We start from the raw sequence: 20,438 nt of genomic DNA, 5'->3' as shown, positions 1-20,438 counted from the left end.
CGCGGGCACATGTACGTGCGGTCGCCCCGGGAGCGGGCTCCCGCGCCAACACCTGTTCACGCGCACTCCGACGCGCGCGCGCCCCCACGCACCTGCACTCACACGTGTGTGCCCGCGCACTCGCGCGCTGCTGCCACCCAGTGGCCCGCGCTGCCCCTGCACCGCTGCCCCCCCGGCCCTTACCCCCCGCCAGGTCCCTCCACCCCTCCTCGGGCAACCTCCGAAGCTCCAGCGCTGGGTGCCGCAGCCAACGCTGCAGCCGCCAACCCGAGCACCGTGAGCCCTCCGTGTGCCGCTGGCGGCTTCAGCACTGCGCCCTACCCTGACACCCTGGTATCACCCACCGGGTGTACAGCACCCGCCTGCCCAGGCACCTGCGGTGCCACGGGGACGTCCGGGCCCCAAGTGCTCGATGGGGCTCGGCTCACCCTGCACGGCGGCACCCGCCAGCTGTGGCGCCACTGACTGGGGACACAGCGACAAAGCACGTGGGACACAAGGCAGTTGTGCAGCTGCAGCTGCTCCTTTACTCTGAGGCACGGCGGAACGCGGCAAGGAACCGACAGCGGCACCGCCCGGGTGTAGTGACCTACGGAGGGCCCCTGGTTCCCCCTGAGGGCAGCACAGCCCCAGCGCGTGCTCTTTGGTCCTAGCAGTGTCCCTGGGCAGGCAGGAGGAGAGTGGGGCGCTGCAATGGGGACCCCCCACCTACATGCAGGGCGCAGTGTTCGACGGGCGGGGGTGATATGGAGGACCGCTGCAGCGCAGAGCAGACAAACACGGGCACTCCCTGCACCCTGGGGCTGGGCTGCCCAGATGGGGCCACCCCGAAAGAGGTTGGGGGCCACCCTGCGTCTCCTAAACGCTTCCTTGCTCTCCCCGCCCCCCCCCCCCCCCAAGCTGCTGCTAGTTGCATGAAACCCCTGTGCAAAATTAGCATCAAGGCACCTGCCCATCCAACGGGGACGTTCAGGCAGTAGCAGGGCAGGGGGTGACCCAGGGTGAAGTCCAAGCACTCCTTGAGATTGCTGCAGCACAGAGCAGGGGGACATGCCCCCCCTTCATTGTCAGTGTGTTTTTTCCTCTATTAATTCCTGCTGGTGCAGGGAAGAGACTTGAGGCAAGGGCTAGGTGAGGCTGGGTAGTCACTGCACCCACAGCACTGGTTGCAGCAGGTACCTGCAGCACCTGGCATCCCATTCCCTGGCAGGAGGACACCATTCCAGGGGCACCCACCACAGTGTCCCCGGGGTCAGGTGTGCATTGCACCCACCAGCACCACCCTTGGCCACCCGCAGTGCCTCAGGCCGGTGGGGATCGGGTTAAGGACCTGCTGGCCAGGGCCATTGTTTTGGACACAATAGGGAGGAAGAAGGATGCTGGGGGGGCCAAAATTCCTTCAGCTCCCACCGGACAGATGGACAGAGCTGGGCAAACAGACATGATGGAAGAAGAGTGAGGATGGTTTAACCCTTCCAGGCACTGCATGGCTATGCCCGGGAGCACCCTGGGGGTACGTTTAAGGCACATGGTGCAGCACCAGCCATGGGACAGGCACTGGTGTCCAGGACAAGGTGGAGGGAGCCCCGTGAACACACGGTAGGTGGGGGAGCGGAAGGATCTGTCCATTTGGTCCTGCTGGGACACAGGGTGCTGGGTGGCCACAGAGCCCAGAGCAGCTCAGTGGCACACAAACACACACCCCCTGCCAGTGCCTGAGCTGGCACCAGCTCCCCTGCTTTGTACACTGGAAAAATAAATAAAAGACAGGGCCTGTACAGACGGACAGGTGCAGCGAGAGCCCCCGAGGAGCCAGATCCACTTTGGCAGCAAGCTGGGGCCAGTGCCTGGGGGGGCAGGCTGGACGGCAGGCTAGCAGCCCTTGGGGCCCTGGTCGAGGCTCTCACGCAGGCACCGGAGCTGCTCCTGACCCAGCTTGATCTTCTCCTCCAGCTCCCGCTGCTCAGCAATGAGGGCCGACTTCATCTTGACGAAGTGCTGGTAGTCCCGGAGGTGCTCGGCAGGCAGGTATCGTGCCACCATGGCACCCACCACCTCCTCCCGCCGCCCCACGTGCTCCTTCAGCTCCTTTGCATCCTCCAGCTGTGCCACCAGCAGCTGCTGCTTCTCCCGCAAGGCCACCTGTGGGCAAGACAGGTATCGTTGGTGGGGTCCCTTGGCCTGGTGCCCCACAAGCACTCCCCTACCCTGTGCCCACCTTGTCCTCAGCAGGAGCATGCGGCCCCAGGCTGCCTAGAGCACTCTCCACCCGGGCCAGGCGCCCTGAGAGGGACAACAGGAGGTTGACCACCTTATCCAGGTCACCCACAAAGAGGCGGTACTTGTCAAACTCCCCCGGGGTGCAGAGGGCTTGCAGGCGCGCAGCCACGTCCTCGCCCAGTGCCCCATTGGCACTGATGTCCTCCTGCAGCCCCCGCTGTGCCTCCCGCAGCACCGCCAGCTTGCGACTCAGGCTCTCAATCAGCTGCAGCTGCCAGAGGGAAGGAAGGAGTCAGGGGTGATGGGGGACACCCACATTGAGACTGGGGGACTGGCACAAGGGTGCAGGGCTGCCATCTGCACTGGGCCCCACAAACGACAAGCATCCGGTGATGCCCTTGGTTCCCATGAGCATCTGCTGACACTCCCAGGCCCCACAACCACCCAACGCCACCACAGATCCTTGCAAACATCTGTCAACATCCCAGCCCCTGTGAGCAAGCAGCAAAGGCCCAAATACCCAGGAGCATCCGGCAATGCCCACAGCTCCAACAAGCAACCAATGATGCCCCCGGTCCCTGCAAGTATCTAGCAGCCACAGTGGAGAACCCTGAGGGCATGGTCCCCAGCAGTGCCCACTTTACCTTCTTTTCCACTAGCTCATGGTCTGCCTCCTCCTCTTCCTCAGAGCTCCCCTCCACAACATCCGGCAGCTCCTTCACCTTGCCAAGTGGCTCGGCTTTACCCACTCCTGCACTGTAATGCGCTGGGTAGCAGGCGGAGCTGGCAGTGCTCACAGGAGGTGGTGAGATGGGCTCAAAGCCCTGCCTGTTGGGGACAGGGGCTCAGCACTGGGGACAGTGGGGTGCAGTCCATCTTCAGCACAATGCCGCACCATCCCTACCTGTCCTGCACCAGGGTCTCCATGTGCCAGTCCTGCTGGAAACGCTCCTGCCAGGCCTGCTGCTGCCCCGTCACCAGCAGATCACCCACCACCTTGGTGGTTGTGCCAGCAGGGGCCGAGGGGGCCAGGATGCTAGCCAGAGAGTGGTCCCTTCCTGCCACATCCCACAGCAGCTCCTCGGAGTCCACGCGGTGGGGCTGGGGCTGGTTCCCCTGGCAGCCCACCCCCTCTGCTGCTCCAGGGCTAGGCTTAGGGGCCTCAAGGGCAGTAGGGCTGGAGCCATCATGCAGGGGCAGGGAGCACTCACCCACCCTGCAGGGGCTGACCCAGTCCCGCTCCTGATTCCGGCTGAGCCTTTGGGGCTGCTCCTCCATCTCCCAGGGGTGCTTTGCCTTCAGCCGCTCCTCCCCGGCCCCTGCCGCCCTGCCAACATCCCGCACGGGAGCACCCACATCAGCTCCCCTGCCCACCCATGGACCAAGGGGACACAGGACTGTTCCCACTCCAGGAAAAGAGGTCAGGAACACCCCCCACCCCAAGAAAATCCCACAACCTAACCCAAGGGGTGGATTAGGATGGTTTGACACAGGGTTCAAATGGCCCCATAAGCATCCCTGTGCCCAGGCCAAGCCTGCAGCCCTGCTCCCACTGCTGCACCATGGTGGCACTTGCCTGCAAATCTCAGCATCAGGCCCAGGAATCCTCTGGAGTGATCCGGGAGGCTCGGGCCGGGGCCAGGCACCTGGCAGGGCAGGGGGACGGGCAGCGAGACCCTGGGATCGGCCCCCCTGCTCCCCGGTGAGGCTCTGCGAACGCTTATGGGCAGCCTCAGTGATGCTGCGGGGCGGCACCGGGGCAGCGGTGAAGGCAGAGCTGTGCCCAGAACCATCCGACAGGTGCTGGGATGTCCGGCGCTGCCTGTACTTCTCCCAGTTGGGGGGCGGTGGGCGGGGAGGCGGGGGACCCTTCTTTTTGGGAATGCCAGCAGGGTCCAGCTTGGCCTGGAGCAGGTCCCTCTGGCTGCGGCCCCGGGGGCTGGCAGGCTCCAGGTTGAGGTGGCTCTCGGAGAAGGCTCTGCCTCGCAGTGGGCGGTGCAGGGGGTCTGGAGGGCTCTCAGGGGAGCGGGTCAGGCGGTCACCATCCCACGACAGATCATGTGTAGAAGTGGCCTGGTAGCAGGGCAGCCACTCTGGCTCAGCGCTGCTCTCGAAGCAGGGGTGGAAGGGGCCAAGCCTTGGGAAGCCCGGTTGGTAGCTGGAGAGCTCACTGGGGAAATAAGGGGGCACCGATCTCCCAAGTCAGTCACTCCCCCACCGAAGCTCATGCCCTGCCTTGCCTACCAGCCACCAGCTGGCAGAAGAAGCCCAGGCTCTCCCGTGACCCCATGCTGGGCATAGCCCCCCAGAAATGCCTCCAGACCCCTGAGCATGGACCCCTTCCCTGCCTCAGGCACCTCCTCACAGCCCTTGGACCTGCTTGCCCAAGGTAGCACGTGTCCCAGCTCTGCAGGGCGCAGCACGACTATGGCTGGGGTGTTAAGGGAAGGACCTTGTACATCACTGATGAAAACCACAGTGGTTCCCACACCTTACTGGCTGAGATCATCACTGAGTGGCATGCACATCCCGTCACAGCAGCACGCAGCGTGTGCTCACCTGATGGATTGGCTGGCTTTCCTGGTTATTGCTGGTGGTTCCCACTCATCCAGAGGAAATTCCTGTGTGGGAGAAGTAGAATCATAGAGCGGTTAGGGTCAGCAAAGACCTCAAGTTCCAACCCCTTGCCACGGGCAGGGACGCCTCACCCTAGAACACATCCTTCAAGGTACTGTCTGACCTGGCCTTGAACACTGACAGGGATGAAGCACTCACCACCTCTGAGCAACCAGAACCAGCACCTCACCACACTCACAATCAAGAACTTCTTCCTTTTATCTAATCTGAACTTCCCCTGTTCCAGTTTGAACCCATCAACCCTTGTCCTATCCCTGCAGTCCCTGATGAAAAGTCCTTCTCTGGCACACAGGAGTAGAGGGAGCTTGAAAGTGAGGTCAGCATCCCCCTCCCCATCCCCACCTGGCCCATCCCCACCCAGGCACAGCAGGCATACAGAGGGTCTGCAGGGACCCCATGGGCACAGCAGCTCCCATCCCAACCCAGGGTCATGCTGCAAGGGTGCAGGGTGGTGCCAGCACTGCTCGTGGCACACCCCCAGGGTCTCACTCACCGGGGCAAAGGCTCTCCGGGGAGGCCAGGCATCACTCTCCTCCCGTCCGGGGAGCAGCGCTGGGCAGCAGCAGTCGGGGCAGCGTGCCCAGGGCTGCGGGTGGCAGCGGCAGGTGTGGCCACGGGGCATCGGCCAGGGGCACAGGTCCCCACCACAGTAGCGGCAGGGCTCAGGGTGGAGCGGGACCCCGTAGGGATAGGAGAAGCCCCGCACGTACTCCAGCTCCCCCGGCCTCCCCAACGTCTTGTAGCAGGGAGGCTGCTCCCGGCAGCACTCGGCGTAGGGGCCGGCAGAGCCAGGGCGGCCGAGCGAGGGAGCGCTGTAGGGCTGGTCCACGGAGAGGCGGCGAGGGTCGCGGCGCTCGAGCCCGGCAGGCGGGAAGGCACCGGGTTCACCCGCCGCAGATTTGCCGTGCTGGGGCGGCGCCGGCCTGCTGCTCTCCTCGAAGAACCGGCGGCGGTCAGCGAAGGGCAGGAGGACAGCCTCATCCCCGCCCCGTGGCGGGGAGCCGGGGGCAGCCGGGCCCTGCCCATAGCCCTCCATCTCGCCGGCTCTTGGTGAACGCCTCAGCGGCAACTTTCGCTCGGGGGACCAGCACCAGAGGCCCCGGCCTGTCGGCACCGGCCGCTCGGGAGACGGGAGCCCTTTGGGGACCGGGAGCGGGTCAGGGGTGGGGATGCCTCGGTCCCCTGAGAGGCCTGGGCTCCTGCCGCCCTCGCTCGGTTCGGGGCTGAGTCGCTCCGGCGGGGCGCAGGGTCCCTCCGCCGGCACACTGCCCTCGGGGGGCTCCTCCGCCTCCTCCACCGGCTCCTCACCGGGCGGGGGGGCGCCGGGACCACGGCTCTTCTGCAACTGGGCCTTGCGCCGCTGGATCTCGTTGCGCAGGCTGGTGGCGAAGCGGTCGCTGCGGCGGCGCATCTGAGAGGAGCGGCGGGGAAGGCCCCCGGCCCGCCGGCCCCCCCCCCGCCTCTCCTCTTCCTCCGGCCCCTCCGTGCTGCGCGCTGGGCTGGCTGCCGGCCTGTCCTGCCCGCAGGCTCGAGGCAGCTCCGGGCAGCAGCGGCACGGCGGGAGGCGGCAGCACAACTCTGGGCAGAACTGTGTGTCCTGGGTAGCCCCTGGCCGGCTGCCCTCGGGGTGCAGCGGGGAGAGGGTCCAGCGGTGCCCATCAGAGGCCGGCGAAGCTCGTCCGCTGCCAGTGCCCACCTGAAGGGAGTGGAGCTGGGAGGCCAGGAGCTGCTCGGGAGCACTGTGCCGGTGCAGCATGTGGCCTTTGAGCGGGGACAGCAGAGGGTTGTCACCTGCTGCCACAGTATCTGGCACTCGGTGCGTGCTGCCATCTGGGTACAGCCGATCACCAGGCTCCACACTCTCTCCCACGAGCACCGCAGTTGCACACCGGTCTGGGTGGGAGCTCAGCATGTAATACTGGTCGGCAGAGAGACGGTCCTTTGTGGGGTATGGCACTGGTGTCCTACTGCCTGCCGCCTCTGCCTCCCCATCCCGCTGGCAAAGGAAGGTGTCGGAGATCCACCGGCCCTTGACATGCAGCATGTCTGCTGACACCGCAGCCCGGCGCTGGTCGCCTCCACCAGCCGGGGCTGCCCGCAGGCTGTCCCTCCTCACAGGGGGCTTGGGGGGTACAGGCACCCGCCAGGCCTCTGGGTGCCGGCTGCTGGGTGGCTCAGACCCCGTGGTAGCGTGGTAGCGCCCGTCGGCGGCCTTGCAGGGGGCTTGGAGACTGGAGTCAACAGAGGTGGCCTCCTCGGGGCGGAGCGAGAGGGCGCAGTCCGATGCGATGGAGCTGGCAGAAAAGGAGCTGTAGGCCGAGTCCCTCTTGCTGTGGTACATGCCCTGGTCAACGGGTGAGGGGTCCCCTTCATAGTAGGCCTGGCCAGGCTGGTCCAGGCTGTCCATGCTCCCGATGGAGCTGCTTCGGTCGGTACTGCAGTGCCGGGACAGCGGGTTCCACTGCAGGGACAGCTCACTGCCGTCCGGCCCCATGCCGGAGTTAGGGGTGCTTGCTGCCCCCCTCCCAGCACCCCACTAGCCCCTCTGATGGGTATGAGATCCTGCAGAGCCAACATCCCACCACCACATACCCTTGTCCCTCAGGATGGGGGGCACAGGCCAGCACAGCTTCAACTCGCCCTCCACTCTGGGCTGGGGGCAGCGCTAGGGCTGCCTTGGCTCTGGCAGGGGAGGTGGGCATGGGGACGCGGCATGCATGGCTCCAGCCACTTGGGACCTGTCTGCTCTGGCAGGGGTGTGGGGCACCAGGACTCAGCTCCTGACCAAACCCAGCAGAGCCACCACCCCTTCCTGCCGGGAACGGAGGAGTAAACATGCAGGGAAAGGGCAGCACAGTGGCACGACACAGGGAATGGATGTCTGACAGTGGTGTGGGGTGAGCTCACGTCCCACACCCCCCACCACCACAGCCCAAGCAGTGCCCTGTCAGCCCCCTCCCTTGCGTGGGAGCCCCATGGGTGGCTTCAGAGTCTCACCTGACATCACACCCCGAGGGCCAGGAGAGGCTGAAGGCATCTGCAGGGCAGTGCATGGCAGGGGCATCGGAGCGGCTCTCGGCGAGCTTGGCCACGTGCCAGGAGTGGGGCCGGAGGACGGGCACGCTTCTCCTGCCAAGAGCAACAGCAGGAGAGGACAAGAATGGGGAGGAAGCCGGGCCGAGGAACCGGGGCTGAAGTCACTTCCTACGGGGCTTCCTGTCCCCCCAGGCAAGCGCCCGCCCAAGGGGGGATGGGGGTGAGGAGGGTCCAGCCCTGCCAGCACACAGCACTGGGAAGAAGGATCCCGCAGTTTCCCTGTGGCTGCTGGGGCTCCCCTGCCTGCAGCATCCCCGCTGCCAGCACTGATGGGGCACTGAGGACGTGGCCCCAGTGCAGCCCATGGGCAATGCTCTTTCACGGTGAGGGCCCTGAGACCACATCTGCATCCCCACTGCAAGCCTGACCTTCCCCCCTCATTCCTCTGTCCCTTAGCATCCGCAGCAAGCACCAGCCACATCCCGTCCCCGGGAACAGACCCTGTGCCAGGCCCCTCCCACTCCCCACACCAGGCAGTCATGGGGGTCTCCAGTCCCCCAACACATGCAGGCAGTGATGTCCAGTGCCACCGCCCAGATGTGCAGGTAGATACCACCTCCTGTACCCTCCCAAGTGCCTGGTACTGTTCCAGCATCTGCTGGATGCGTGGGGAGGGTGGCAGGGACGAGCTGTGGAGTCAGCACAGGGGTCCCTCCTTCCTAGAGCCCCCCGACTCACCATGGATGATGCTGAGCCCCGGTACAGCCCTGTGAGCAGTGCCCTGCACTTCCCCAGCCCCTGGGTGCTGCTGGAGCTGGAGCCCGATCGGGATGCAGCCAGGGAGTGGATGTGGGTTGCAGGGGGGAGTGCGGGGCGAGGGGGGGGGGGGGGCTACAGGGCCTTGGCCCTGCCTCTCCTTCCTTTCCCAGGCAGGCAGCAGGCAGGCGGCAGGCAGGAAGGGAGAGGAGCGGCCAAGCTCGAGGATACCGCCCAGCCAGCGGCTGGCAAGCCTACTGCATTGCCTCGGCTCTGCGGGCAGCACACGGGCCTGGGGAACCCCAACCCCACCACGGGGTGATGGCAGCCACGGGGGGGCTGCCCCACGCCCCAGCTCAGCGCAGGACCCCGCCGGGCTCCCACCAGTTCCCCAGGCAGGCGATGCCCCTCCCCAGCTTTGCCGCCCTCCCGTCCCCCCCGACCCGCAGCGCCGCCAACCTGCGGACGATCATCTTCAGGGTGCGATAAGAGCCCTTGATGAGGATCAGAGCCTCCTGGCGAGACCCGTAGAGCGGTGTCCCGCTGATGTTCACCAGTTCATCACCTGGCTGCAGCCTGTGGGACAGCGCAGCCTTGCCCCCCTCCTCTACCTGGGCAACAGAGAGGGACGTCAGGCAGGGCAGAATCTCCAGAACAGGCTGGGGAGCGTGCTGCTGTTGCTGCTGCTGGGTGCCATGTGAGAAAGAGGCGTTAGAGACGGGGTGCCTTTGCCCCAGGCACTGCAGAGAGATCTGCAGCACTGGGCTCCCCCCCCACCCCGCCCCAGTCACATGAATTTCTGAGCAAGGAAAGGGCACTGGAGAAGGGGGAGAAGAAAAATGTCTCGTACCAGCAGATTCCCCCGCAGGCATGGACAGCACAAGGGCCCTTTGTACGATGTGGATGCCAGCCCCCCGCCGCTGCTCCCAGTCCTGTGTCAGCCCTGCCCCAGCACCCGCAATTAATTCAATGCCCAAAGGATGCCAGCACACTGCATACACGCAAGGGAGCCAGCGACAGGGGAAGCACCACCTGTGCCCGGCTCTGGCATGCACTTACCCCATCCTAGCACCCACAGCCAAAATGAGCCAAGTACTCTGCCACAGCTTGGAAGACACAGGGCCATGGCGCTGCCAGCACGGAGGAGCCCCAGCCCATCCCCTCTGCCCCAGCAGGTAGGTGCAGCACAGGCAGCCCTGGGATGAGCAGTGCCCCCCAGGTCAAGCAGAGTATCCAGTGCTGGCACTGATTGCTGCCCATCCTGCCACTCCTGATGGCCAGGAATTGCCATGCCCAGCCCCTCAAACCAGAAGGCAAGCAAGCCCAGCTGCTGGGCTGCATGGTGGAAGTGGCAGAGGGTATGCAGGCGCAAGGCCCAGGACCTGAGGTGCCCTATGCCCTCCAGGGGCCTAGCATGGATGTGGAGCCTGACCTGGACAGATGCTACAGCCACCCCCAGCGTGATGAGAGGAGCTGGCCTGGCCACATGCAGGCACGTGCAGACTCCTGCGTCCAGCCTGCCCACAGGCTCCTCACCCTGCCCTGCCATCCCAAGAAACAGGAGAGAAACAAGCTCTGCCGACAGTGCCTGCAGCACAATCTGTGCAGCCCAGCCTGGGAGTCAGCCAGGCCCCGATGCCGGGGGGCACCCACAGCTCCCCAGCAGGCCCCCATCGTGCATGTGCCCTCAGGCACTCCTTCCCATCCCTTGCACAGGGCAGGGCTCAGGGGGCATCTCGCTGTCTGTAGGCAACATGGAACCAGGGGAGCCAGGCAGGGGCAGCCTGATCTTCTGCTCATCCTGGCACTGCCCCATGTCTCTGCCTGGCAAGGCTGTGCCCAACACCCCACAGTTCTCACATGTTTTCAGGGACCTGGGGACTGCAATGCCATGCCCAGGCTGGGCAGAGCCCAACGAGCCTGCTGTGCAGGCTGCTCTCCCACCCGGAAGTCAGCCTTGGAGCTGCCTTCCTAGCACAAGCCCCAGATGCCTGCAAGGGCTCCTGGTCCCACCATGAATTTCCTGGAGCACTCGGGTTTAACTCCTGCCATGCTGTTGCCCACCAATTGGCAGAGCAGCCGGGCAGGGCAGGCTGCACTTTCATCCCAGTCCTTGTCCCTTGCCTGGTCACATGCCCACCCCGTCCCTCCTGCCACAGCCACAGGGCTGAGTCAGCTGTGAAGGGTGTCCCCCCAGTGCAGGCCACTGCCAGGGCTGCACCCATGTCTGGATCACCACATGTGCCAGGACAAACACAGTTCAGCCCTGGCATCGCTCACCAGGAGCTTAATCTGACACAAACAGACCCTTGTTCTGCCTTTGCCACCAGTGAACTCAGCGCAGGCAGCCAAACTGTGCCGCCAGCTGCCCTGCCCAGCCAGGCCAGACCTGAGCACTTCCCTAATACCAATCCCCCCGTGTTCACTCTGGGCCCTAATGGTGGGCACCAGCTGGCTCACAGGAATATCTGCCTGCCTCTTAAGAGTCTTGTCTTAGAAGGAGTCACAGCCACAGCAGCGCTTGAACTGCACCCATCCTGCCCACCCCCACAGACCTGTATCCATGCTCCCAGTGTGCCTGGCTGAGGAAGCCTGTGCTGGGGGGGGAGGGGTGCTGTGCTCGGAGCCCCGCAGAGGGCCCGCAGCCCACACCAGCCCTACCGTGGGAATCTGCCACAAGAAGGGATCCTCCGTGACGCGGGCTCAGAGGCCGAACTGTCCCGGTGAAGACCGGGAGCCCCTTCCCCTTTCCAGCGTGAGGCCCCGGCTCCCAGCGCCACTGGCGGGGGCTGCCCCCTCCTCGCACGGGCCTCGGCCGCAGAGCGGGTTCCCCGGGGGATCCTCCCCTGAATGCGCAGAGCGCTGAAACAAGCCCCCTTTGTCTGCAGAGCACACGCGGCGCGGCGGTCCGGCCGGGGAGCGCGGGGGGCGGCACCCCCCCGGGCCAACAAGGACCCCCGCCATGGTCTCAGCGGCGGTGGGGCGCATCCCCGTCCCATCCCCTCCTCCAGCAGCCAGGGCACCCAACGGGACCCACTGCCCCGAGACCCGGCAGCCAGTCGAGGGGCGGCAGCGGCCCTCCCCGCCGGGCCCAAGCTCCCGCCCACCGGCAGTGCCACCCCAGGCGCAGGGCAGGGACCGGAGCCACTTTTCCAGCTTCCCCAGCCAGACCACGCTGCTCGCGTCCCGGCGCAGGGTGTGGAGAGCCCCAGGGGGCAGCCAGCCCGGCTAGGGGCAGGCGGGCTAGCAGGAAGCCCCGGGGCCGCCGCACAGCCCGGCCCGCCAGCACCCTGGGCCCGGATGGACGGTGGCACCGGCGGGCGGGCAGCTAAATCGCTCGGTTGCAGGGGCTTGGCGGAGTACCGGGTGCTGCCTGTCTCCTAGCGGATTTCCAGGGAGGGCGATGTCCCGGCGAGGCCACGGGAGTCACTGACCCCCTGCGTAGCAGGACGTCGCGGCCGTGGGGCCCCACACTCGCTCTCCGCGCTACCGACTGTAGAAGGGACCCGGACGGCCGGGCCCGGCGCCGCACCCCGATGGCAGCACCCCACGTCCTGGCACGGCCCTCCCCAAGCGTTTCGCGGGTGCCCGAAAGGGACGGGAACAGGGGGGACCTGCCCCGCCCCGACTGAACCCTGCGGGACGGGACCAGGACGGGGGGGCCGCGGGAGCCGCCGCCAGCCCAACGGATGTGCCTGAGGAATTTCTTCCTGCCGCTGGGCCTGGGCTGTCCCTCCGCCTCCTCGACCCCCGCGGCCCCGCTCCCGCTCTCTCCCACGGCTTGCGGGTGGGACGTGGGTGCGGGTCATCGCCGCGGCCCGGCCCCGCAGCGACGAGACACGCGACCCCCCGGACGGGGCTCCCCGTATCCCCAGCGCCGCCTCGCACCGGTGTCGGCTCTCCCCTCGCGCCCCGCGCCCCGCCACGGGTCAGAGGCCGCTGGCGGGGGAATGCTGCTGAGCCCCCGCGTACCTTGGACACGATGAGGGGCTCGCCGTGCTCCAGCCCACCGCGCAGCGTGAACCCCCAGGGCGCGCCCCCCTGCAGCTGCACATGCACGTACTGGGGGGCACCGGGCCGGCCCTCGGCCCGCTCCATGGCCGCTACTGCCCCATCCCTGCCCGGCCCGGCACCGCACGGCAGAGGAAATAACACCCCACCCCGCCCGGGCTGAGCGGCGCGGAGCCGAGCTGCGGGGCGGAGCCGGCCCGGCACCGGGGCTGCCCCGCTGCCGCCAATGGGGCGCGGGGGGACGGCACGGCTCGGTGCAGCACGGTACAGCACCGCTAGGTACAGCTCTATTTGGCTGGCCTCGGCGCGGCTCAACTCAGCCCAGTTCAGCCCAGCCACGGGACAGCTTAGCTTTGGCACGACTCAGCTCAGCACAGCTCAACTTATGGCATGGCTTCAGCACACAATGGCACGGCACAGCACAGTGCTACTCAGCTTGGCTTGGCACAGAACAGCTCTGTCCGGTCACCTGTACTGAGCTGCTTGGCTCAGCTTGGCACAGCCTAGCCAGCAGGTTTTGACTCAGTCCAGCTCAGCCGAGCATTGCACAGTTCAATGCAGCGCAACATGGCACAGCACAGCTCAGCCTGGCACAATTTGGCTCACCTTAGCATGGGATGGCAAAAGGGACAGCATGGGTTGGCTGGCCCAGCATCGCTCAGCCTGGCATGGTTCAGTGCAGCTCAGCTCAGCTGGCACTTTCTGTCATGGCTCAGCTCAGCACGGCACGATGTGGGCTGGCATGGTTCAGTTTGGTAGAGCATGGCACAACCAGTGCCCTGACCTGCTTTGGCTCTACTTGGCCTGCTCAGGTTTCACTCAGTGCAGTTCAGCTTGGGTTGACACAGACAAGCAGGGCTGGCACAGTTCAGGTCGCCACAGCATGGTCTGGCCTGGATTAGCTTGGCCTGGCATGGTTCAGCAGAGCATGACCCGGTCTGGTGCAGCACAACATGGTGCCACCAGGGACCAGCACCATTGGGGCCACCTCAGCACAGCTCAGTTGGGCACAGCATGGCTTGCCTTGGCACAGCTCAGCCAAGCATGGTGGTGTGGTGTGGCCAAAAGTTTAGGTATGAGGGGTGCCTGCTCAGGTGGTGGTCGGGTGATGCAGCACCTGGTGGCTCCCTGCTGGCACTGGCACCCTTGTTGGCACCCAGAGCCTTGCTGCCCGCTGGCAAGCTCACACTGCCAGCTCCTGTCTGGCCCGCCAGGCTCCAGGGACTGTGCGTGACAGTGTGGCCATGCTTCACCTCTGCCTTCCCACCACCAGGCCCAGGTCCAGGAGGAGAAACTGAGGCAGCGGAAGGAGACGTTGAGCGGCAGCTGGGGTGGTGGGAGTGAATCAGCACCAATTCCCGGGGGAGCCCAGGCATCCCGCTCCTCCCCTTCCCGCCTGGGGCCATGGCTCTTACTCATCTGCTTCCTAGACAGAGCAGCCGGCCCAGAAAGCTCTGTGCTGCCAGCAACGCCCTTGGCCCTGGCTGCCTGTAGGCTGGGTGGGCGCCCAGGAGGGTGGGCTTGTGGTGCCAGGCTGGCGAGCTCCTCCCAGGCTGCCTGGCTCCAGCATGGGAAGGATCCCTGGAGTTTTTCTTGGCAGCCCTAGTCCACCAGTGCTGGCCTTGAACCCTGCCTGCACCCTGGCCAGCCCAGCTGCAGGCAGCCCAGTGCACGTGACCTGTCCTTGTACCACAGTGTCCCAGGGCAGGGGGTCAGGGCCGTCCCCAGGCTGTTTGTGGTGCTGGAGCCTGGTCAGCAGGGATGTACAGCCCGCCTCGCACTGTCTGGACATGTCCACCTCTGGCCTGACTCTCCTGCACTGCCCGTGCCTCCCACTTAGCCTTTCCACTCCCCATTGCCATGCCCCTCACTCATGGCCACTTCCTGCCATGCCTGGATTTTCCCACCCTCAGGCTCTGCTGCCCCCATGCCCTTTCCCAGATGAGTAACCGGTGCTGCCCAGCCAAGCGTGAGGCTCTGCAGGCTCTGCACCCTGGCTTCTCACGTGGCCTCACACCCCATTAAGCACTTCCGCCCTCTCCCCATCCCAGCACCCCACAGTTGTGCCAGCCCTTGCCTGTGCCTGCCTGGTACCAGAAAGGGGGGGAAGCACCAACACCCCTTTCCCCACTCCCCCCATGTCCCTTTGCCTGCACCAGTGGTTCCCAAACAATGTGTCCACCCCGCCTGGCTCCCTCCATCCTAGCAGGAGAGCTGCAGCACCTTAAGGAGCAGGGCACCATGCCCGGTGCTCTGCAGGGGGCACCGTGTTGTGCCCCCAGAGCCTGCCTCAGGCAAGCACCGGCAGGCCACTGCAGCACCAGAGCTGGGGTGGCCACGTCTCCAGTATGGGTAATGCTTCAAATGGTCTGTATCAGTGAGAGCTGGGACAGCCAAGCCCAGCATAGCTGCATGGTGATGCCCGCAGTGTGGGTACCACTGGCTGCCCTGGCTTCACTCATCACTGCTGGGCTCTGGGTCACTCTGCCCAACTATGTGTGTCATGGGCTTGATGCCCATCTCTCAGCTGTGGAAAGTGAGGCACTGGGCAGCCTGGCTGCGCCATGGGGCCTGCCTAGGCACAGGTACCCAGGCTCTGTGCCTGCTCTGGGCAGTGTCTCCCAGCTTGCAGCAATGGGCACAAAGGTGCTGAGCCCACTGCCAGAGTCGGCATGGGTCAGAGAGAAGCTGAGGGGGCTCTCACCTTAGCAGAGCCACCAGGCTCCAGCCCCACTCCCCTGCTCCTGAATGCTCCTGGCCCTTTAAACCTTGATTGGGACCGTGGCTTTAAAACGGGCCCCTGGGGCAGGAGTTCTTACTCTGCAGGAAGAGGCTGGCCAGAAGCAGGTGGGCTGAGCAAGCTGGTCTTCCCCACCCCACCCCCTGCCCCAGCACCTTTACAGCCCCAAGGCCAGGTGCTTGTCCGGTTGGTTTTGCCCTGGTCGGGGTTTTAGTCTGGAATTTGCACCCTTTTTTGCATTCGTGTGTTGTCCCCCATCTCCCCTTCCCCCTTCTGTTTCTGAACAACAGAAGCAGCTGGTAGCACCCTGGGGTCCTTTTTCTGGTGCCAGTGACCAGCTCTGCCTCTCTATGTGAGAGAAGCATAACTGCAGGCTCCCCCTAATCCTGTTGCTGGCCAGCCTCACCTTGCCCTGCTCACCCACCTCCCCCTACACCTATTATGGCTTTGCTCCATCACTTCACCAGCCTCCTCCTTCTTCTCGCTGTGCCCCTTTCCCGGGCTACAAGCCGGTCCCCACTGTCCCCCAGCGCCCTGCCTGCCGTCCCTGCTCTGCCCCTCCTGCAGGCCCTGCAAGCGCGGGCACCGGGCAGCCAGGGCTGGCGAGCAGGGCCAGCAGGCGGGCAACCCCTGCACTACATGCTGAGCCTGTACCGGCGCGCTGCTGACCGCGAAGGACGACCCCGCCACAGCCGCAGCCTGGGCACCAACACCATCCGCCTGGTCCGGACCAGTCCCCATGGGGGCCAGCCCTGGGCAGGTAAGGAGCAGGCAGGCACCAAAGGCAGTGTGGGAGCTTAGCAGAGGTGGTGAGGTGGGTTTGAGCCCTGGGGTCTCTCTGCCTGCCTCCTTCCCCCTCTTCACAGAGTTCCAGGCAGGGCTGGCACGTCCACTGTGGGGTCTGCCTTGGCCGGGGCCACAGCCTGTCCCTGCCTTAGGCGTGAGATGGGCAGGGCACTGCCAGCCCCTCATGTTCCTCTCCACTTCTCATTCCTGGGCAGTGGTGTTGGTGCAGATGGTGGGAATTGCCCGAGGCGCTCTCTGCCCTTCACCCAGCAGGGGAGCTGTGGCACACAGCTGCTGTTTGCTGAGGTCTCCGTGCAGCCCCGCGGCAGCAGCCCCTTGCTGCGTGCAGCACCTCCTCCTGCGGGAAGGCTGTGCCGGGCCAATGCCTGCTGTGCCACGCTGTGCCACGCTGTACCGGGGGCTCTGACTGCTGCTTCCCCGCAGGTCGCTGGTACGTGCAGCCCCTCACCTACCGCCTGGAGGGCCAGCCTGAGGCCGAGCATCTCCTCCGAGCAACCGTAGTCTACCTGCCGAGCCTACCGCTGGCCCGTGGTCGCCTCCTCTGTGCCCTGGAGCTATCAGACACCAGCAACGGACCCGGGGCGCTGCTCAGCCCTGTCGCCCGTCCGCGCCGCGGCTGGGCCGAAGCGGATGTCACCCCTTACCTGGTGCCAGGGAACGGCAGCGCAGGGAGCCTGGCACTGCGGCACGTCTGTGTACGTGCCGGGCGGGCCAGCGGCAGCGATGTCCCGGTAGTCCCCAGCCACCCCTTCCTCCTCCTTTACCTCAACGACACCCAGGCTGGACTGGCATCTCTGGCGGCAGAGCCCCATCGGCACCGGCGTGACACGGGGATACTGGCCCACGACCTGCCGGGCTACTTGCAGGAGCAGGAAGGGGAGAAGAGTGACTGCTCCCTGCGCCCCTTCCCCGTCACCTTTGCCCAGCTGGGCTGGGACCACTGGATCATTGCTCCCCATCGCTACAACCCGCGCTACTGCAAGGGTGCCTGTCCCCGCCTGCTCCGCCATGACTACCACGCGCCCAACCACGCTGTGGTGCAAAGCTTTGTCCATCAGCTGGTGGATGCCAATGTGCCCTGGCCCTCCTGTGTCCCCTACCGCTACAGCCCCATCAGTGTTCTCATGATCGAGCGTGATGGCAGCATCCTCTACAAGGAGTATGAGAACATGATAGCAGAGTCCTGCACCTGCCGGTAATGCTGCCCGGGCACATTGCCCTAGGCTCTGCCTGGCCCTGCCACATCGGACTCCAGGGATTGTCTTGCTCTGCCTGGGGTGATTTGTCTCCCTTCCCTGCATGGCAACTCTTCTGCAGGAAGGTTTTACCACGGCAGTTTTATGTAAATTGTAGTTTTTTAAAGGCAGGCACCTGTGATGGGGTGGTTGCCCTGTGGCATCTGTCCTTCCTGCAGCCCCAAGGCTGCTGCCCGCTTTTGGGGGGCAGGAGGGCTTGGCTTGATGCTCCCGGAGGAGAGCTGTGTCCCTGAACTGGAGCATGAAGCTCCTAAGATGTGGCTGGCGATCTTCTGGTGGAGCCAGGGCAGGGGGAGGGTGAGCAGTCCAGATGTCCTTGTGCTTGGCACCAAGCTGGTGTTATCAGTATCTGATGCAGTCTTGCCTGTGGGATTCCTTCCCACCTCATGTGCACCCAAATCCTGTCTAGTCCCAGCTGCAGCCGCATCTCACTGGGCTGGGAATTGGGCTTTCTGGGGAGGGGGATCCATCTCCTGCCCAGCAGTTCTGCTCTAGGAGGCTATGGAAACTGGAAGGACCCAAGCTGCTAGCTCTGTTCCCACTGCTGGGGTCAGGCAGCTGCCTGTGTAGGCTCTGTCTGCTTCTTCCTCCGCCACCCCTATCCTGTCCTTCACCTCTTTGGCTTGCCCTCTAGCAGAGCTCAAGTCTCACCCTATCTCAGGGGTTGTGTCCCCAGTTGCAGTGTCCCTCCACCTTCTTGCACTCTTGTTTCATGGGGCTTGGCCTCCCAGCCCGTGCCTGTTCCTGGAAGGGTTGGTTGCACTTCCAGCACTCCAGCCACCTGGCTTTCCTCTATTTATTGCTGACTGTGTAAATAAATAAATGGATGGATTTTGCTAAAGACCATCTTGGCCTGTTCTTGCTCTGTCTCTGGGGTGCAGCGGGTTCCCCCACGGCCAGGCTGGTGCAGACTGTGTTGCTGTGCAGCCATCCTTGTGCTTGTGCTGGAGAGGGTGGGTGCTGATCCCTGCTGTGTGCAAGAGTTAAAGCCCAGCTGGTTCAAGCAGAAGAAAGATTGCCCTGGACCATAAGCCTGCCCTGGGTCAGGGAAGATGGGGTCTGGCTGCAGGCAGCCGCACTGGTGTGGCTGGGGACAAGAGATTCTCTTGTACCTCTACATGGGGCAGCTCCTGGGGGACCACTGTGCTGTATCTCTCTGGGCTGTCTGACACCATGGCCAAGGCATTTGGCTGCCAGGGTTATTTTGGGAAGGTGTCTGCAGGCAAACCTGCCCATTCCAGGGCACAACAGCCCATGTTTGCAAAGCTGGGACAAAGTTCCCCTTCTTTGAGCAGTGAGGCATGGGTGGCAGCAGTAATCCTTGTTCCCAGTGCTTGATGGCACTGCCAGCTGGGTACTGTCTCTGCATCCTCATCTTGCGGCTCTTGGCCTCTAGCCCCATCTGTTATTTCTGTCCCAAGCTCTGTGGGGATGTTTCAGCACTTGTTCCCTCCTGGGGGTGTTTGCTGTGGGGAAGGGTGCTGTTCAGCCCCCTACCCTACCTGCCAGCTCCAGGGTTTCTTCCCCATCTTGACAGACTGAGAAGCTTTAGAACCTTGTGATCCTCTCATGCCTCTGGGCACACATCCTGCCAAGAGCCTCAGGTAGGGAAACCACTTTTGCTTTGTTGGATGCTCCTGGACCTGACCCCAAAGGGAAGATTTACCCCTGTCAATCATTAAATGTGTGCAGTGGGCTCATCCAGGCAAGCCATGATGAAAGGCACAGGAGCTGGGCATACTTCCAGCCCTGGTCATCACTAGATGCCAGTGCCTGGTGCTACCCATGGCTCAGACCTGTAACCGGGCCTGCTGTGAGCATCCCTCATACCTGCTGGGTGGCCAGAAGCAGATGGGCACTGGGGTTTGTCCCAGCCCTGTGTCCTTGCATGCACTGTGCTGGTGGGCTGTTGTGCCAATTAGGCTGGACACTTTTGGGTACCCCAAGGTGCTGAGGGGCTGCACCAGCAGTGTGATTTCCTCTGCACTGATAGTGGGGCTTGTGCTGCCAAAGGGATGGAGGAGCAGCAGTTCACAGAAAGAGCCACTGTCCCTGGTTGACCATGGCATCGTGCCCGTACCAGCACCAGGGCTGTCAGGGCAGAGCCATGCAGAGGGTGCAGGGCTCCCAGCCGTGTGCCCTGGGGCACCCCTGGGCCATGCAAAGGGTGACAAGGGGCCATCCTGCCACCTGTGGCAACTCAAATATTTGTGCAGGGCCGTGACCTGGGAGGAGCAGTGCCCAGCGGCAGCACTGATGGCCAGAGCTAACAGCATCATGGCAGCCTCAGCCCCTGCCGTGCTGTGCACCAACCAAGGTGGCAGAGCCAGGGGGGCTTCCTCTGTTCCTCTGGGCACTGCCACCAGCCTGGTGCTGCTCCTCTCCCTCCTCTTGCTTCTCCCCAGCTCTCTCCATGTGAGTCTGGGCATGGAGGGTGGACAACAGGGGCTCGGGGGCTTGGCACCCCTTTTTCTGCCCCATCTGCCCCTCTGGGTGCTGCAGGAGCCCTGTGTAGAGATAGGGGGCAAGTGCCCCCCCAGGCTGCCCCACATGACACCCATCTGGAGGATGGTGGGCAGCAGACCCCTAGGTGCCCACTGCCACTGCAGCCTTGAGTGTGTCACCAGGGCCTGCAGGTGAGCAGGGACCCCTGCTTGTCCCCTGCTTTACCCCCTGCCCAGCCTCGTCTGCACCCCTGGGACCACACATATCTCTGTCTCTACATTGTGCCCAGCCCTGGCACTCACCCATGTACCCCAATGTCCCCATCCCTGGGGCTCACAAGTACCCCAATCCCATCAGCCTCCTCAGCTTCGGGAGTTCTCCACCCTGGGACATGACCCCACTCCCTGCTCTCCTCAGATCAGGGACCTTACAGGCACCCCAGTCGCAGTGTGTCCCTGTCCCAGTGCCCCAGAATGTGCAGCCCAATGGCCAAGCCTCAGCAGAACCCAGCTTTTCCCCAGCCCAGAGAT

The 20,438-nt window shown here is 64.5% G+C and overlaps 2 protein-coding genes across 11 annotated transcripts; one reads left to right on the top strand and one right to left on the bottom strand.

Moving 5' to 3' along the window:
* Positions 1-501: 501 nt before the first annotated feature.
* SHROOM4 (shroom family member 4) lies at positions 502-12,834 on the bottom strand. Of its 10 annotated transcripts, none has more exons than XM_065689295.1 (10): positions 12,622-12,834; positions 9,109-9,260; positions 7,855-7,986; positions 5,351-7,334; positions 4,780-4,841; positions 3,797-4,390; positions 3,125-3,547; positions 2,865-3,048; positions 2,219-2,491; positions 502-2,142 (listed from the first exon to the last, which is right to left on the bottom strand). In XM_065689295.1, exons 1-10 carry the CDS (start codon positions 12,745-12,747, stop codon positions 1,873-1,875), a joined length of 4,200 nt encoding a protein of 1,399 aa, XP_065545367.1. In that variant the 5' UTR covers positions 12,748-12,834; the 3' UTR covers positions 502-1,872. The 10 variants fall into 10 exon arrangements, with proteins under 10 accessions (XP_065545367.1, XP_065545369.1, XP_065545364.1 ...); XM_065689297.1 differs by having other exon boundaries at positions 5,351-7,292; XM_065689292.1 differs by having other exon boundaries at positions 3,125-4,390.
* Positions 12,835-15,491: 2,657 nt separating this feature from the next.
* Positions 15,492-18,309, top strand: BMP15 (bone morphogenetic protein 15). The gene is made up of 2 exons (XM_065689446.1): positions 15,492-16,160; positions 16,631-18,309. The coding sequence occupies exons 1-2, from the start codon at positions 15,842-15,844 to the stop codon at positions 17,404-17,406; spliced, it is 1,095 nt and encodes a 364-aa protein (XP_065545518.1). The 5' UTR covers positions 15,492-15,841; the 3' UTR covers positions 17,407-18,309.
* Positions 18,310-20,438: the final 2,129 nt, after the last annotated feature.

The sequence above is a fragment of the Lathamus discolor genome, chromosome 9, assembly GCF_037157495.1.
Source record: "Lathamus discolor isolate bLatDis1 chromosome 9, bLatDis1.hap1, whole genome shotgun sequence".
NCBI classification, from domain to species: domain Eukaryota; kingdom Metazoa; phylum Chordata; class Aves; order Psittaciformes; family Psittacidae; genus Lathamus; species Lathamus discolor.
This window is presented reverse-complemented; position numbering and strand designations above follow the sequence as displayed.